At 43.2% G+C, this 18,157-nt stretch overlaps 1 protein-coding gene across 2 annotated transcripts; it reads right to left on the bottom strand.

The window, feature by feature from the left end:
- Positions 1-14,091: 14,091 nt before the first annotated feature.
- Positions 14,092-18,151, bottom strand: UTP23 (UTP23 small subunit processome component). Of its 2 annotated transcripts, none has more exons than XM_031056738.1 (3): positions 17,945-18,151; positions 15,759-15,933; positions 14,092-14,866 (listed from the first exon to the last, which is right to left on the bottom strand). In XM_031056738.1, exons 1-3 carry the CDS (start codon positions 18,148-18,150, stop codon positions 14,477-14,479), a joined length of 771 nt encoding a protein of 256 aa, XP_030912598.1. In that variant the 5' UTR covers position 18,151; the 3' UTR covers positions 14,092-14,476. The 2 variants fall into 2 exon arrangements, with proteins under 2 accessions (XP_030912598.1, XP_005420746.1); XM_005420689.2 differs by having other exon boundaries at positions 17,963-18,151.
- Between the last annotated feature and the right edge of the window lie 6 nt (positions 18,152-18,157).

The raw sequence follows: 18,157 nt of genomic DNA, 5'->3' as shown, positions 1-18,157 counted from the left end.
TGCTGAACCAGCAGTCCTGGGCAGGTCTCAGAAGTTCCCCAGTGCATCTCAGCTGTGACAACAGGACCAGCAGGGTCTTGCTTGGAGCAGCCTTGTTAACAGTTGAGGGTCCCTTCTGTGTGAATGTGCAGATCAGCAAAACCTCCAGTCACTGGTTTTCCTCCATTCCACAAGTCCCCAGAAGTGGCAAAAGTCCCAGTGAGAAATACTGAGAAGAGAGGATCTGCTTTGTTGATGCTGTGGATGTTTCACAGCTAACAACCTTTGACTAATAACCTCTTGGCAGCCGCCTTTTCCTTTGCACCACAGTGGTCAGCAGTTGTCTATTCTTGTTGCAACTTGAACAAATTTAACATATTTCTGCAGCTGCTGTTACTTTGATGAGCAATTTATCCCAGGATCTTTTCACTGTCACTTTCCCTCTTCCAGCTGTTTGCTCACATCTCTTGGAATGATTTCATTAGATCAGCTTCAAGCACATAGTAGTCAATACCCCAGTTTCTTCTACAGGTCATTGAAATGTGGTTAATTTCCTTGTTTGTAGCTTTGGAGACTGAAATTGAGATGCATCAACATTCCCTTAATTTCTGATTCCTTTCTACCAATCTCTTCATATAGGGACATCCTACTTTTTCTAGACCAATAATAGACCCTTTATCCCCCTTCTTTTTATGCAATTTTCATTCAGAAAATCACATTGGAGAACCAGCTCATAGGGCTTATCATCTACAAGTACAAATATTCAGCCTGTGGTTAGTTGTTTTGGCTCTGGTTCAAATAAAAAAGAGTACCAGATGTAAATATGATACCTGTAGGGCCTGGGAATCAAAAGAGAAAACCAGATTTTTTCTGAGAGTGCACGTAGTAAGTACAGGAGCTTCCTCTCTAAGATAATAAGTCTGGACTGTGCAGCCTTACTTTGTACTGGAGCACCAGTCTTGGAGATTTCAGTGAGCAACAGCGAACAGAAAGAGTGCTGAGAAAGAAAAAAAAGGTACAATCATGCTACAAAAAACATGGGCAACAAATTGCGAAGTTCAATAATAGCATCAGATAGCTGGGATGGAAAATGCCCTAAGAATATATGATTACTCTCTGCAGAGGCTTGCAGTTGAAATCTCAATAAAGTAAGTGGACTATTTCCTTATCAAATGTGACAGAGGGCAGAGTAGACTGTACAAATAACCCATTATTTAAAGTCACCCTACTGAGTAGTCTGACACCTGGAAATTCATTTACCAGTGAGACACCATGTCTAAGTCATTGTCCATGCCTAAGTCATATTTCTGAACCTTTTCTACCTGTCAGTCATTAAGTGAGAAATCATTATGAGATTGAATAGTATGTTACGGCAAAATAAATGGTATGAGGAAAAAAAGGTCATTTTCCTCTACTCAGCTTTGTTTTCCATGCTGCCTTCTGTGCTTTTCCTGCTTTCTATGGATAGGATGGATTCATCCTAATCTGAAGGAAGAGTCCAGTGGACACTTCTATATGTGCATTTCTGATCCATGGAATCACACAATCACAGATTCATCTAGCTCGGAAAAAACCTTTGAGACCTCATCAAGTTCAACCTATGACCAAACATCATCTTGTCAACTACACCATGGCACTGAGCAGCACATCCAGTCTTTTCTTAAACAACCTCCTGGGATGGTGACTCCACCACTCCCTAGGCAGCCCATTCCAATGCCCAATCACCCTTCTGTGAAGAACTTCTTCCTAACGTCCAACTTAAACCTTCTCTGATGCAGCCTATGTCCTCTTGTCCTATTGCTAGTTGCCTGGAGCTGCCTGACACAATAAACCAGCATAGTGGATTTTATTGAAATGGGTCTTATTGAAAAGAATAAGCAAGGGAGTTCATTTATAAGGCAGCAAGGGTAAATCTGCTACAATTTTTCAAAGTTAATTAAAAACTGAACAATCTCATGATTGCATCAGTGTTCCTATTAAGACTAAATCAATAAACCAATGGGTTCGAATCATGGAATTGGTAAATTAATGCAGTGAATAATCAAACTGCAGGTTGGAAGTGAAAGGAATTGCTTTATGTTAGTCCTGTTTTCAGTTCTCATGAGAAAAAGGAGCAGAATTCAAGGAAAAGGCAGCTTCCTTTCCATCTCTGGTTGCAGGCTGTAGTCTAACCAACTCATGAAACTATTTAGTCAGTGAAGAATCATTTTGGTTTCAGGGCCATGCCAAGGAGACATTGCAATCCCATCCTGTTTCACTTTGAGGAAATCTGATCTAGAGAGTTCTCAGAGGTCCCTCTTTAACATGGCCTCTTCATGCTGAGCTGCTGCCAGTGGTTTTGGGTTAACTGCTCTCTCCAAGTACCACAAAAGCTATAAACTTCCCAAAGATGAAAAAAGACTCCTTCCATAAGTTGCAAAATAAATGTTACTAAGAAGACCCACTGCCCCCAGGCTATCTGCTCTTTCCCCTCCCCAAGCACTTCTTCCCAAGCAGCCAGGTGCTGCTCTCATGATCCATCTGCCTTGTAGAAAGGCTATTCCAGCACAGAGCTAACATGTCCTGTAGCAATTATTCCAGCTGAGTGGCTTTGGAAGTGGAAAAATTACCTGTGATTAAAGACATTTTCCTTGATTATATCCATGAGTCTGAATTTGCTATTCCAGTACAAAATGTCCATCTAGTTATTTGTGGCACATAGAAAGCCACTCACATGGATGTCACACAACATCCTCCCAGCTGAGTGGCTTTGGAAGTGGAAAAATTACCTGTGATTAAAGACATTTTCCTTGATTATATCCATGAGTCTGAATTTGCTATTCCAGTACAAAATGTCCATCTAGTTATTTGTGGCACATAGAAAGCCACTCACATGGATGTCACACAACATCCTCCCTCCAGACCTGGACTAAGTGCCCCTACATGGACCTGCTGTCCCTGCCCTCTGTGCCCACTGATGAGCCAAACTTCAGTGGCAAAACTTCAGAACAATTTGAAATAAAGACTTTGTTTTATTGCTTGTTTTATTTAAAGCCTCTTTAAAACTCAAGCTGTCTTATTTCTCAGAAGAGAGACCTAAGCTTCCTTGTTGTGTCTGTGACTTGCTGCCCTGTCTTTATCCAGGCAATTTCGGGAGGCTATACTCTGTAAAGCTAGATGCCCTGCTATTTTCCAAACATTTCATGCACTTTCTTGTCAATACAGAGTAATGCAACGAAAACAGTGAATTTTTCCTGGTGGAGATTTAATTCAGGCTTCACTGGTAAAATCTGGAGAGATACATTTTTAGAAATACTTCCTGGCAGGATTTTTAGCACTATCTTCACGTCTGATTTGTAAGCTTTTGAGTTTCTAGCTCTCACTCAGATGACTTCCTTCAGAAATCAGGTGTAATGCCAAATTACACCTGATGGGTGGTGGCTGCTTTGAGAAAACATAAAATTGTCATATTTGTTTACCCATGTTTCAAATCCCTCTGTTACTCAAGCATGCTACTGTGCACAGTGTCCCTGTAGGTATCTTTTCCTATGTTTGTCCTTTTTCGTGTATTGCTTCAGTTGGGAGGGTGACTGTCAGATCAACACACTCTTTAAGAATGGATTAGGATATTATGATCAACAGAAGATAAGGAAACCAAAATGCTGTAATTCTTATCCCTCACATGTAAAGTGGAAAATATATTTCTGCTTTTGTTTTCTTGTGTATAACATAGGGTCAGGAAAGGTTTGCCTCCCATGTTCATCAGCACAGGCTATTACAGGATGGAGGGCCAAATCCTGGTCAGAGTGGCTCTCCCCTGATGTAGTACTACCAGTATTGCTCATGTCCAAGTGCAGTGAAGTCCTCTAGGGTATACAGGGTATATACCAAACAGTCAGTATAACCAAATTATTTCCTCCTGCTAAAATCACTGTTAGGGTGTAAGGACTGAGGGTTCAGCCAGCTGGGTACAAACTCATCACATCTGGCAGGGCAGCCAGGGCTGTGCCACAACTGAATAGCTCCAGAGGGCTGGGTAGGCCATGGTATTATTGTCAGACTTCTGTGGGAGAAGGGAAAAACATACAGGCAGGTTAGTGCACTTCACTGGATTTGACATATTTTTAATGAATTGGAAAAAAATGCATGGTAAATTCATTAAGAAGACTTTTCTGTGGGGGTCTCTAACCAGAATCCCCTAGCTGGGATTTGAAGGACTTGAGACAAGATGTAGAAGTTTTCCCCTTGGATGAAGCCCAGTGAACATACTGGAAAGATAAATACATGCTTCTCTCCTCATCTTTTCTTTCTCTGTAAAACGTTTAGGCTTAGATCTTCCCCGGAGATAAACTGGCACAGTTTCAGTCGTTGCAGCAGAGCTGCAATAATTTACAAAGGGCCTGTGCATTTTAAATCACAGCAGTTACGGCAGAGAGAGACGGAAAATCGCAAACCGCGGCCACTCCTGAAGGACCACATCCCCTCCAGCCCCGGTCCCTCGGCTGCTCTCCCTGAGCTCATTCCGAAGCCGGGCTCGGCAGAGGTTCTCTCTCATCCACAGCACCCAGCAGTGTGAGCAGGGCACAGAAGTGTGTGTGGAGCAGAGCTGCGGTTCAGTGCCCGCCTCGGGCCTACCCAGGCCAAGCCGCCCCCACTGTCTGCGGAGCGAGGCCCCGGGACCCCAGGGCTGAGCCGCCCCCAGGGCACAGGCTGCCCCGCTCCCCTTCCCTTTCCGCCGCACAGCGGAGCGGAGCCTGAGGCCCCCTGGCCCTGAGCAGCCCTTGGAGCTCGGGCTGCCCCGCTCCCCTTCCCTTTCCGCCGCACAGCGGAGCGGAGCCTGAGGCCCCCTGGCCCTGAGCAGCCCTTGGAGCTCGGGCTGCCCCGCTCCCCTTCCCTTTCCGCCGCACAGCGGAGCGGAGCCTGAGGCCCCCTGGCCCTGAGCAGCCCTTGGAGCTCGGGCTGCCCCGCGCCCCTTCCCCAGCACAGCGGAGCGGGGCCCGCCCGCGGCCTGCCCCCATCCTGCGCAGCCCTCCGGCTCCCCAGTTGGCGTCCTTCACAAGTAATTAATGCAGAGGGCCGTATGCTGATTCCGCAGAGCCCATTAATCACTTTTGCTGAGGCACGGGGACTGTTTGTACAGAGTTTGCAGAGATTATCGCCCTGGCTCCGGGATTTGTCACGCTGCATTACAAATGGTGCTTTAGTGAGCTCCAGGGGTCCCGGGGGGCATAACCTGTCTGAGGCAAAGGCAAATATTGTCAAGCAGCAGAGGTTTCCCAAGAAGGGGCTTATCTGTTCCAGATTGCTTGATCATATAAATAGGACTTCAATATGAGATACATATGCAATTAATTCCTCAAGGGTTACATTTGATAATGGCCCAGAAATTAATCTTCAGTCGCAGAAATAACAGTTTCAGAGGATTCAAGTAAAAGCCTGTAGAGATATCCACTATCAAGAATATTGCTTTATTTTCCCTTTTGATAGAATATTGTTATTATTATTATTGTAACCTGCTGAGATTTCTGTTTTGAACATGTTCTAACAGGGATTAGTTCATTAGTAACTAAAGGGAAGGGCACAGCAGGCGCAGAACAGCCAAGCGTCAAGCACTGTCCTCCATAAGGGTCCCAGCACTGAGATCCAGTCTCCCATCCACAGTCTGGTAGAAGGATGACCCAAGATGGGACACACTCAAATGTACAAAAAAAGTGGTGCTTATCACTAGCCAGGTGAGCACGATGTCAAGAGAAATGTGTCCAGGGACTGGGATACACAGTTTTGGCCTGGGAAAAAACCATGCTGAGAAATCCTTCAGAAAAAAATGTGAAATCAGGGCATCAGCTTTCTTCTTCAGCATAATGCCATCAGATATGTTTGTGGTGGAGGTAAGCTTGTGTGTACCTGGAGGGTAGTTGAGAAAGCCTTAAAATCAAGTGTGATTTTATAAAAGTATACATAAAAAAGTTTTGTTACTTAGAAGTTTGGTAATTATGTATTTTGAGCAATCCTACCACCTGCAGCTTGAGTCAGCTAGCTACTTCAGAGAGTTCTGGAAGGCACAAGTGAACAGATGGCGTGTTTGTTGACACCATCAGGTAGTGGGCAGTGAATATTTGTAAACTGGCAAGTGCCCACCAAAAATTATTCTAAAGAACATAATTAAATAAATTATAAATAACAACAACAGCAACAACAACCTTAAAAAATAATAATTAAAAATCTCATTAGTTGAAAAGGAAGGAGTGAGGGGAGGAAGCAAAGAGTTTTTTCAGATTAATTACACAGCCTTATTTCTTACCTTTTCCTAGTCCATTACACAGAGACCAAGTAAAAATCTAATAAATTAAACAGCCCTCAGATACTCTACATAACTGAAGCTAATTGCCTACCATTTTTATATTGTCAAGCATATGTAATAACAATGTTCTAGTTCTCACTATCATTAAGAAGTAAATACAGACTTGAAGACAAGTCCCCCAGAAATCACAAAAGGCCAAATACATAGAATAAAATTCCACTGTCTAGCATAACGCAGTGATTTGTATGAATGCCATATCCCGATTTTAATTTTACTATCTTCTCAGAAGCTTGGCAGGCCTGCCTGGGTTCTGATAGCACCAATCGTCGTGCAAATTTATCTCTGACTCAAACTTAACACCAGCGGTGCTGTTTGTGTTTAGGGCAACAATAAAGATACACAAAGAAAAAAGAAACACTGCAGCTCTGTGGGCATTCTAATGATGATGCAGAACTCTTTTTATTTTATATCCAGTTTAATTAATTTTAAAAAATCTAATATAAGCAGGCAACTTACATTCTGAAAAGTCATTAAGGATACTGAGAGGCAAGGCCTACAAATGGGATAAAAATACAAACATGGGACTTGGGGGAAGATTCTGACTATGGACATGCAGCCACGAAGCCTTTCAGGACTACGAGGAGCATGGCAGGGCATGCAAAGAGGCAGTCAAGAAAGCTAAGGCTTGGCTAGAGCTGAAATTAGCCAGAGATGTCAAGAACAACAAGAAATGGGTATTCAGAGACATGACCAATAAGCAGAATCACAGGTAAGACAGGGGACCATTGCTGAACATGGCAGGGAGATTTGCTACTTCTCAGTGCAAGGCCACTGTTTATAATAATTGAAAAGTCATAGAAATCAGGGGTGGATCCCCCAAGGATCAGCACTGGGCCCCATGGTGCTGAACATCTTCATAAATGATCTGAATACTGGGACTGAAAGCAGCCTCAACACGTTTACTGATGACACCAGACTAGATGGTGAGGGGGACACGTCAGAAAGGAGAGACATCTCAGAGAGCCCTGGGCAGTCGGGGAGAGCAGGAGAGCAAGAACTGGATGAAGTTAAACAAGTGCAAGGTCCTGCACCTGGGACAACATAACCAAAGAGCCCAGAACAGGCCAGGATCTGTGCTTGGGGAGCAGCATCACTGAAAGGGACCTGGGGGTGGATGACAAGCTGACCACGAGTCAGCAGTGTGTGGCTGCAGCCACAAAGATAAATTGGATCCCAGGCTGCATCTGCAGGGGCTTAACTTGCAGTGGTAGGGACTTCACCATCCCCCTCAGTGCTCGTCAGGCTGCACTTGGAGTAATGTGTCTTGTTCTGGCCCCTGCAATTCAAGAAAGATGTAAGCAGACTGGAGAGGGTCCAAAGAGGGGTCATGAAGATTATCAGAGGGCTGCAGAACCTGCTCTGTGAGGGAAGACTGAAGGAGTTAGGACTTTTTTCCCTGGAGGAGGCTTAGAGAGAGCTCATTAATGTGTTTAAAGGGTGACTACAAGAGGACACTGCATCTTCACAAAGATCCACATGGAGGCTGCAAGGCGCAACAAGTGGCACTGGCAGAGGTTTCATATCAATAGAAAAATAGACATTTTTTACACAAAGAGCAATCATTTAGTGAAACAACCTCCCCAGGGATGGGGTGAAGTCCCCATCCCTGGAGATTTTTCAGACGTCATTGAACAGGGAGCTAGATGATCTCATTTAGGCTCCCTGTTCTGTGAAAGGTTGTACCAAATGATCTTCAAGGTCCCTTCCAACCTGGGCTGTTCTATGATTCTTCCTTATTCAAATTATCATTTACATCTTAATTTTAGGGTACAGGGATACAATCCTAAGCCTAGTGTGCCACTCAGTTATATTTAGGATTTATTGTGTATTAGGTGAAGAGTGGGCTCTCAGAACAGTATAAGCCCAGTAGCCAGCTGAGTTGTGAATGCCAGTCTCTGGAGAGCTTGGGAGCTCAGGGAAGTGCATGCACTGTCATTCCATGGGCAAGAAGCCCAGACATGTTCAAGGGCAGTGGCATTCTGGCATTCGGCTCAAGCGCCCATGGAGTCTGTGACAAACAAAGAGCTGAATGCAGAGTTCCTGTCCTTCACCTTTTCTCACAAGACTCTTCCTGTCCACACTCTTCCTTGGAGAACATCCATCTGAAGGCAGAGACTGTGGTTTTCTCAAGTGTGCCTGACTAAGCTGAAATCTGCTTTTCTTTTAGGTACTGCTGTTTGTGATGCAGAAGATACTTCAGCTTGGAAAAGAGATGAATGAGGGGAAATATCACAGATTCTATTCAGGCACAAGTGGCATGGGAAGGATGACTAAGGAATGACTCCTTAAACTTTTACCCATTATAAGGGCCAGCTGGTAGGCAACAGATTCTTAATTGGCACATGAAAGTATTTTTCATAAGACGTGTTCAAGTTATGCAACTTCTTGCCACAGAAAATTAGAGGTTTAAAGTTTACATGGTTTCAAGGAGAGATTGAACAAATTAGTGAAACAGAAAATCATTGTCCGCTGTTAAAAACAAAATATTTTTCTTGGGTCAGGAACTCCCTAATAAATTGTCAGAAAGTTGGAAAGTTATTTGGGGAAGCACCAAGAAGATGTTTTGTCAGTTTTCATTCTACTCCTGAGAACAACATTCAGCCACTACTGGAGGCATGATGCTGGCTGAGACAGATTTTTGGACCATCCCAGAACAGCCCTGCTTGTATTTTTCAGAGCTGAAAGAGAGATCAGGGTTGAAAGGGGGAGCCAGGAATTCCAGAAAAGTGTTTTTTTCTGAAAACCTGGCTGTCAAAGACGGTGCCAATTCACAAAGTGAAAAATTTCCTGTGTTTCTCCAAGACAGTCTGAAAGAGTATCCACCCTGAAGAGTCAGATCAGTAGCATCTTTGGCCCCAGAGGAATTAATATGGCAACAAGATCATTCTGGATCAACTGTAAGTCAAGTCTGCAACAAGAAACTTTTGAGGTCCCCTACTGAGTTCTTGGAAGGAGATTGGACTTCAAAAGGAACCCATACCATGCCAGAACTGCTGGCTGGCTATTCGAGAGTATTGCTGCGAGTACCCTCAGGAGCAATTAACCCTATCAGTAATGGAATGAGTAGGGTTGCTCCTGGATGTAATATCTGCATACTGGGCAGTGAGCCACGTGCAAGGTCAGGCAAACTCTACAGCAGAATGATTTGGCTGCTAACCTGCAGTGCTCAAAGTGATATTGAAAAACCATAAAGACACAAAGGGTTTGGTGGCATGAGACTGACATTCTGCAGGACTTCTTGGGCCATCAGCACAGGATCTGTGAGCAGTTTAGTCAGTTCAGCTTGCTGTTTTGAAAAGGCAGAAACTGAGCCACAAAGGGTAATGAGGTTTTCTTAAGGTAATTAGAAAGATTTTTTAAAAACTTGTTTATGGTTTATTATTGTGTTCCCTATTCTCCTTGACTGCTGAGCCATTTCTGGTTCACCTTTCACTGCTGACCAATTCTTTCCTCCAGTTAACACCGTGAAACCCTCATATATTTTTTTTCTCTCTTCCTTGGTTTCTTTAAATCTCAGTGACTAATATATTGTCTTTTTTCTTTCTTCCAGCTCTTGGCTCTGGGTTGTTTTTAATTGGACCCTTGTTAACAGCTTCATTGTTTCCCTGTATCCATATACAAAGCACAGCTGCATGCTCTCCCTCTCAACCACAGGAGAAGAAATCAGAAAACAAAGTTCCCCCGAGGGAGCCTAGCCTGTCTCTTCTATAACAAGCTGTAGCAACTTTTACAAAATGACTGCCTCTGTGCGCAGACAGCTGAGCTCTCTGAGACAAATCTGGGGCTTGGAGTGCACAGACATAATAATTACCAGAAATACATCACAAGCCCCTTTCCCGGCATTAGTTAGGCCATTCCTAAATCACAAGGTGCAGTCTCTCTCTCACTTCTGACTCTCTGGGTACAAAAACTTTTGCTTTCTGTCATTCTCTCTCGGAACACTGCAATTTTTCTCCCTTAAATTGTAAATGATAACACCTGCTGGGGCTCTTATTTGTTCATTCCCGTATCTCTGGCTGCTCCCTGTGTGAGATATTACGCCCACACAGAGGTATGAAATATACAGTAGCTGTTTGTGAAACTTCTATATGAAAGATGCAGTGAATATAAATAATGGTATTGTTCCGATGTTCTTCATCTTGTATCTGACAGAACATGTTCAAGAAACTCCAGGAGCACTATAAAGCTGATGGAGAAGTCATTCACACTGTATCAGTGTAGCTGAAAACAAATGAGCAGGACTGATCTGGACATCCTATTTTCCTTTCACCACCAGAATGTATTTATTCCTCAAGTCATACCATATTCATATTTACTTTAATGATTCATAAACATCCCAGGTTCCAGAAACTTCTAATTAACTCATCTATTTAGTGTCATTAACAGATGCCCAGAGAGTGATTTATTGTACACTACTGGATCACACTAACATATAAATCCAGCCAATTGAATTGGCAGGTAGTCTAGGTAAATATCTTCTGCTGCTTGTAGATGAGACTCCATCCTAAATTCAACATTAATGCCCTGCAGACTGTGCCTGATGTATTATTGTTTTCTTCCTCTATTACTCTGCACATGTAGCATACATTGTATTGTATAACACTGGTTATTTCCCTGTCTTTTTGAAGAAGAAAAAGACTTAGTGAGCTGCTGCCTAGGATTTGGCGTATATTTTTATACTGTCTGAGAAAAGAGGAAATCGACAGCCCCAAAGAAGCTTTTGGTCAAGCTCCTTTTGATTTACCTCTGGTTTCTGTAATTTCAAAACTGAAAGCAGTCTCTCCAACACCCTAGAGCAAAACAATCCTAAACTTCATGAGAAAGTTATATTGGGAACCCTGTCTATAGCAGAGTTGTGGCCACAACTCCTGCCTTTTTATTGATAAATAAGGCAGTGGCTTTTTGGGCAGTACATGGAGTGAACACCTATGACAGCAAAGTTTGCTCTGTGGGTGCTCCCACAGTGGTGTTTCTCACAGGCCTAGGGATGCTCCTAGAGATTCACACTGCTGAATTCCTAGAGGGACTTGCCAAGGTTCACAGTCCTGGCCAGCTAGACCTGGCAGGCAGAGGCAGCCCGCCCCGAGAGCCCCCGCGGGGGCGGCTGAGCCGGCAACCGCAGCGCTGTGAGCTGCGAGAGCCCAGCCCGGCAGAGCCCGCCCTGCCCCCTGGGCTCCGTGTGAGCGGCTGCTCCTGGGGTACTGACTTAGCAGCATGAACACAGCCAGTCAGCTGGACTTGCTTCACTTGGAACACTAGGTGGGCTTCTCTTTCACATTTCAAACCACTGATTGCCTGTGCTTGTTGCCTGGGTGGGAGCTCTCTCCCAAATCTCACAAATTACTTACCATGCAGGAGGAGAGTTGCGCGTATGCGGCAGATAAATTTTACAGTTTTTCTCTTAAGAGCTCATTCCCTTTGTATTCCAGGTCTTCCCAATGGCAGCACCATGAGTCAGTTTGTGTTCAAATGCTAAGGAAAGATAGAAAAATGCTGTTTTAAATTCCTTAAGGTGGGAATCATTAGAGGACTTTTAAAATATTTTCTTTTCTTTTTGCAGAAATTATGTTTGTGTCTGTTCACAGTCTTTAAAAAAAGGTGAATTTAAGCTTTGTGTTTCAATGACACTGAGACGGACTGCTGTAAATAATTAGGGTGCTTTCTGCTCTATTTTAAAAAACAATATTTTTAGTAAATTGACTGGGTTTTAATATACTTTTGACTCAGAATGAGATTTTGATGGCGAACCAACTGTGCTCCAAGTTTTACTTACAGCAGTGATATCTGTGGGTGGGTTGCAGGAGGAGGAAGAAATATAAGCAATATTTATGGAGGAATGGGAAGCAAAATGACATTAATATGGGACTGTGCCCAAAGAAGTGAAGGTATAGGGACTATGACAGCTTGAGAAAAGTGTCAAACAAATATGCTGCATTAAGGTATTTCTAGGAGTTACTCAATTTCTCCTCAGGACTCACTTCAGCAATCAGCGTGAGAACAACATCACGATGAGCATGACTGTTTTAAATTTCAATTAAAGCTTTCATCTTGACTATAACACCCTTCTGCCCTGCTTCTGTCTCTCACAGTCTGTTCCAAAGATGCTTATGGTCTCAAACAGAACAATGCAGGCACAGCCTGCTTCTAGCAGCTGTGTTGTGAGGAAGGCCTGGGCTGGGGCTGCAGCAGTGTCCTGTGCCATGAGCACAGAGCACACACACCATGCATCTCCTGTGCTGGACAGATGTGACTCTGCAGAGTCTGCTAAGACTGGCCAACTCCCATCACTCGAGCTGGTTTCTTAAACTCTGTGAAACAACTGTCTATATAATTTGAAAAGCCAACAGAAAGCGTTATAAATGATTGCTATGTGCTCCAGACATTCAAGAACCTGTGCAGACAGCGCATGAGAACTGCTTTGCAAATGCATGATACACAGGCTAAGGAATTGTCTAGAACACACAGCTTAAACCCATGTAGGTCAAGAAGCAGAAAGCTTTCCTTTTAAGAACATCTCAGTTAAGAAGAAATGCATTGAGAAAAGTTAAAAATCTGGGAAGAGATGACTGGAACACTGTGAGAGCACACTGATGCTACAGCATGTGCTATGCCACATGTCTCTCTATTGTCATTTTGGTCACTCACTTCAGACTCTAATGCCACCAAACATTTAAGGAGGCATAGGAAGCAATAGCTATTCATGAAAATCATGTACTTGAAACCATTTTAGAAATTGTGTCCTTGTGCTGCTTTAGGCTGGGGTAGTTACTTTTCTTCACAGTAGCTGTGTTTTTGCATTTGTGCTTAAGTGTCGAGGTGTTTTCGTTATTGCTGAGCAGTGCTTACACAGGGTCAAGGCATTTTCTGCTTCTCCCCTCACCAGCAAGTAGGCAGGGGGGACACAAGAAGCTGGGAGAGGACACAGGCAGGGCAGCTGATTCCAACTGACCCAATGTATTCCATAGCATATGGCATCAAGCTCAGCATATAAAGCTGGAAGGTGAGAGGACATTTGGAGTGGTGTTTGTCTTCCCAAGTCACCATCACACCTGATGGATCTCTGCTTTCCTGGGGGTAGCTGAACACCTGCCTGGCCATGGGAAGCTGTGAAGAAATTCCTTTTTTTTGCACTGCTTGTGTTTTGCTTTGCTTGTGTTTTGCATGCTTTTTTTACTTTCCTTATTAAACTGTCCTTATCTTAACCCACAAGTTCTCTCATTTCACTCTTCTGATTCTCTCCATCCCAATGCAGGTGAAGCTGAGTGCATGGCTGCATGGGGCTGAGTTACCAGCTGGGGTTAAACCACAACTCTCCTCCAACCCAGTTCTGATCTGTTCCTAACCTTACAGCAGAACAGCAGAACAGTCATCAGGGCCCGAGTCCCATCGCCCTCAGCTGTTTGTATTCCAGGAGTCCTGCACAGCTCTGCTACACTGTGATGCCATTAGGTACTACCAGTGCTTTGATTCAGCAATTTAAGTTGCACTTTTCCTATTAAAAAAAATAGTAAACTGCAGGTGAAATAGACAAGACTGGAGATGCCCTTATAATGTCAGGAATAACAACACACTTGCACAGCCTCTGTGATTTTCTTAATAAATAAAGATCAACACCAAGAGAAGTACTGGTTCAAATGGTACTCACAGGGAAATTTAAGCTGGACAGGGCTTTTGAGGGCATGAGGTCTCTTTGCAAGAGTTAACTTTTGTATTCAAACAGAGATAAATAATCTATTGTGTTGTATTAGGTCAGTTTCATAATCTCTAACAGGCCACCTGTAAAAACTAGTTTTATTAAGATTAGCAACTTCAATTTAGAAAGAAGTCTAATATCCCACTGAAATCCATATTGAGGCCAAGAAACATTTCTAAGAAACTGCTACATAGCATGGGAATTTTAACACAAGCCATGATGCTGGAGAGAATAATGAAATATGAGGGTTCCAAAATATTTTGTCACAAACCCAATACTAAATAACAGAATAAATTATTAGGACAATAACCTGCAAATACTGGGATACAGTAATAAGCAGTATCATCTCATAAAAATAAATTTTAATATTAACAACTCAATGTCATATGACTGCATATTAATCTATCTTTTTTTTTTCAAAGTTCAAACAATGTTCAAGTTCTGTGTTGTCTACAAAGATAGGTTTATTCTCCTTCATTCTTCTGCACTGACTGCATGGCTTCTGCTTTCGAAACTCTATTTCGTTTTCTTTTTCTTCTTTTCTTCTTTTCAGCAGAAGGCTCCTGACCCTCCTGTGTTTTCTTCTTTTTCTTCTTCAGACAGCTGAGAGGATTGGGGCCTCCTGCCCTTTTGCGCTTTCTTCTCTTTTCACCTTCTTGCTTTACTAGTCCTTCTTTTTCTTTAAGCTCCACAATACTTTGTTTTTGGTACTCTGGAACAAGCTGATTTGTCTGCAACTTTTGAACAAATGCCAGAGATTTAAGAGAAGGTTTGTCTAGCACCATAGTGTTCTGAATAATAAAGAGGAGAGGAATGCCAGGCTTCCTTTTCACTTTGTTTGATAATTCCTGGTCCTGCAAGATTAAACACTTTAGTCAATATTTTCAGATGAAATGGTATTTGCAATTCAAATGCACCTACTTTTAATACAAAACTATGAAGATAAATTACATTATGAAAAAGATAAGAAACTTAATCTAGCAGATATACATGGCCCTGCAGAGCAACTAAATTTCATTTTCTCTCCTGATTAGCTGTTCTTCTGATGCAAAATTTACCAACATTTTCCTTTTTCCTGCATGTAGATGCATACATACATTTTTTCAGGAAAAAGTCCCAATTCACTTGTATGCAGACCACCACACCACAAGAAGTAACATTATTTTTTCTGTAATAAATAATTTTTTAACTCCTGTAACTTACATAACTATAAAGAATTTTACTATAAACTCTTTTAACTCTTTTATATGTATTGTGTATCATTTATACATGCAGGCCCAATAACAAACTCAAGGAAAAAAAAGCCTATTTTATTTGCATAGTTATTTATTCTTTAGTTCAAAATGTCTTAAAATTGAAGTTATATGGATGTTAACATTTAATTTCATTTTTCAGGCTACTGTGCAAAGCAGTTCAGGTAAGGGGATGCACACACAAGCAATATGCAAATTAACATTCATGAGTTGTTTTTTACATGTCAATAGGTAGTCAGTATGTTTTCATACTCTTTCACCTAAAGTAAGCAATATCATTACAAAATAAAAAAACCCTAGTTGTTCAAGTAGGAGAAAAGATTCCCTGCTTTGTAATTAGGAAATACATTAAAGAGCGAGTAATGCTTTACATGATTAATTCCCACCAACTATTTAAAAACCTCATAATCAAAGTTACTGTAGGCTTCCTTATCCTTAGGTATCAAAACATCACTTCAAAAGAAATGGAGCTACATTTCCCATGAGCTTTTACCTGTGTGGCAATAAAGAAGTGATGAGGGTTGCCATCTTCAATCATGGAAAGTAAACAGGTTGAACCACTCACAGGATTCTTATGGTGAGAACAGTTTCGAACTTGAAATCTCTGGGCAATTAATTTTGCTCCATACAGTGCTTTCCCCAGTGATTCAAGTTCTTTTATGACACATCTGAAAACCGAAAGAGACAATAATTTTTAAACAAAAAAAGCCCCTCATATTTTTTACAACAGCAAAAGGCTGATGTGAGTTACTGAGGAATGAGCAACGCCCAGTTGTTCAGGCTCTGTGATTTGTAAATGGCACCCAGAACTCTGAAAGCAATAGCCCATCTGAAGACATCAGCAAGGTTTCCTTGGCTGTAAACATGATTAACCAGTAATAAAATTAAGATATATTCAATGATTTAAAAATAATTCACATCAGCGACAATGCTGAGTCCTTAAATTTATGCTTGAATATCACCGAGCATATGAAATACTACCTAACAAATAGAATTATTTTAAAAATTCAATTTATTTTTAAATTAACTTATTATAAAACTTGAAAATGTAATTTATTTTAAAAATGGAAATAAAAGATCTGGGGAACAACAGGCCAGTCAGTCTCATCTCTGTGCCTGGCAAGATTATGGAGCGTTATACTTTTCTCCTCAAAAGTACATAAGGTGTGAGGAAAACAAGGCCAACATGGCTTCACTAAGGGGAAATCATGAAAAATCTGACGGCCTTCTGTGTCAGAGTTACAGTGCTGATGGATAAAGAAGGGCAACAGATGTCACCCAACTGGACTTATGCAAAGCTCTGCACACTGTTCCACACAACCTCCTTGTCTTTACACTGGAGGCATGGATTTGACAGATGTATCACTGGGTGGATATGGATTGACTGGAGGGTTGTATTGAAGAATTGCAGTAAACTGCATAATGTCCAAGTGGAGACCAGTGACAAGTGTTGTTCCTTAGGGGTTGGTATTGGGACATTTGGCATCTTTGTCAGTGACATGGACAGTGGGATCCAGTGCACCCTCAGCAAGTCAGCCATAGACACTGAGCTGTGTGGTGCTGTTGACACTCTGGAGGGAAGGAATGCCATCCAGAGGGGCCTGGAGAGGCTTCAGATGGGCTTGTGTAATCCTTATAAAGTTCAACAATGCCAAGTGCAAGGTCCTGTATATGGGTCAGTGCAACCCAAGCACGAATGGATTGAGATGGAAGAGAATGGACTGAGAGCAGCCCTGACAAGAGTGACCAGGGAGGTGTGTTGGTGGACGAGAAGCAAAACATGAGCCAGCAGTGTGAAAGCTAGCTGTGTCCTGGGCTTCATCAAAAGCAGTGCAGGCAGCAAGGTGAGGCAGGGGACTCTCCCCCCTACTTCACACTAGTGAGACCCCACCTGGGGTCACAGCAAGCCAGCTCATTTCCCCTGCGAGGCTCTTTTCATAACATTGAGGTGCTGTCTCAGCAGCTCAGTATTCTGACAGCAAACATTCAGCTGGCCTCAGTGGAAGCTGGTCAAAATGATCAACAGATACTGCTGACAAAAGAAGCAGGTGATGTTTCAACAAGACAGGAAAAGTTTGGATCACTGCAATTCCCAAACCTTCCACAGCTAATGACATGACTCAATACTTTATAGAAGTGCAGGCCAGTTCCATACACTGTGCAAGAAGGTTCAGTGTGTTCTTCGAGCCCAGGGTATACCTGTTCCTGGTACTTTCACTACATGCCTCCATAGAGGGCAGTTGGCTATTCTGTTATTGCAAATATACAATGTAACTGTACTTTTGTATTTTAATATACACAATATACCTAATCAAGTCATAACAAAGGCAACTTGGAGGCAACTTCAGTATGTAGTGCGCATGTTTTACTACCATATCTTTGTCTAGCTCATCCTTGTCCTCCCTTGCGAACAGCAGCTTCGGAAACAACCCAGCACAGGCAGGCTGCAGCTCCGGCCGGGCAGGAGCTCCCTCCAGGCCCAGATCTCCGCTTGCCCCCGTTGTTACCACCCCACAAGCAGACGCTGGCGGGGGGGAAAGAGACCCACCCGGCCCTCCCTCACACAGCGGGGTTACCGCTGGCCCCGCAGTCCGTGCCGCTTTCGGAACGGCAGCTGGGTCCGAGGATGCTCCCAGCCTCCCGCAGGTCACCCTCAGCCCCCCTCTGCCCCCGGGGCACCTTTGCTCCCCGCCGTACCGCGTGGTGCAGAGCTGCGCGGCGCCGCCCAGGTACCCGGGCAGCTGCTCCCGGATCTGGATCTTGTTGCGAAGCGCGGCCTGGCAGAAGGTGCCATCCAGCAGCACCTGGAAGGGCTCGCGGAACTGGAAGTTGTGCTTGTAGAAGCCCATGATCTTCTTCGCGTGCTTCTGTCTCGTCACCCCCATGGCGCCC

Source organism: Geospiza fortis, unplaced genomic scaffold (assembly GCF_000277835.1).
Source record: "Geospiza fortis unplaced genomic scaffold, GeoFor_1.0 scaffold111, whole genome shotgun sequence".
Taxonomy (NCBI): domain Eukaryota; kingdom Metazoa; phylum Chordata; class Aves; order Passeriformes; family Thraupidae; genus Geospiza; species Geospiza fortis.
Note: the sequence above shows the minus strand (reverse complement) of the source record. Positions and strands in the feature narration are given on the sequence as shown.

Excerpts from the sequence above, each read along its gene's own strand:
- UTP23 (XM_031056738.1), bottom strand. The coding sequence starts at position 18,150 with ATGGGGGTGACGAGACAGAAGCACGCGAAGAAGATCATGGGCTTCTAC. Across the intron at positions 15,934-17,944 it reads CGGTACGGCGGGGAGCAAAG|ATGTGTCATAAAAGAACTTG; the intron begins GTGCCCCGGGGG and ends TTCGGTTTTCAG. Across the intron at positions 14,867-15,758 it reads ACTTCTTTATTGCCACACAG|GACCAGGAATTATCAAACAA; the intron begins GTAAAAGCTCAT and ends TTAATCTTGCAG.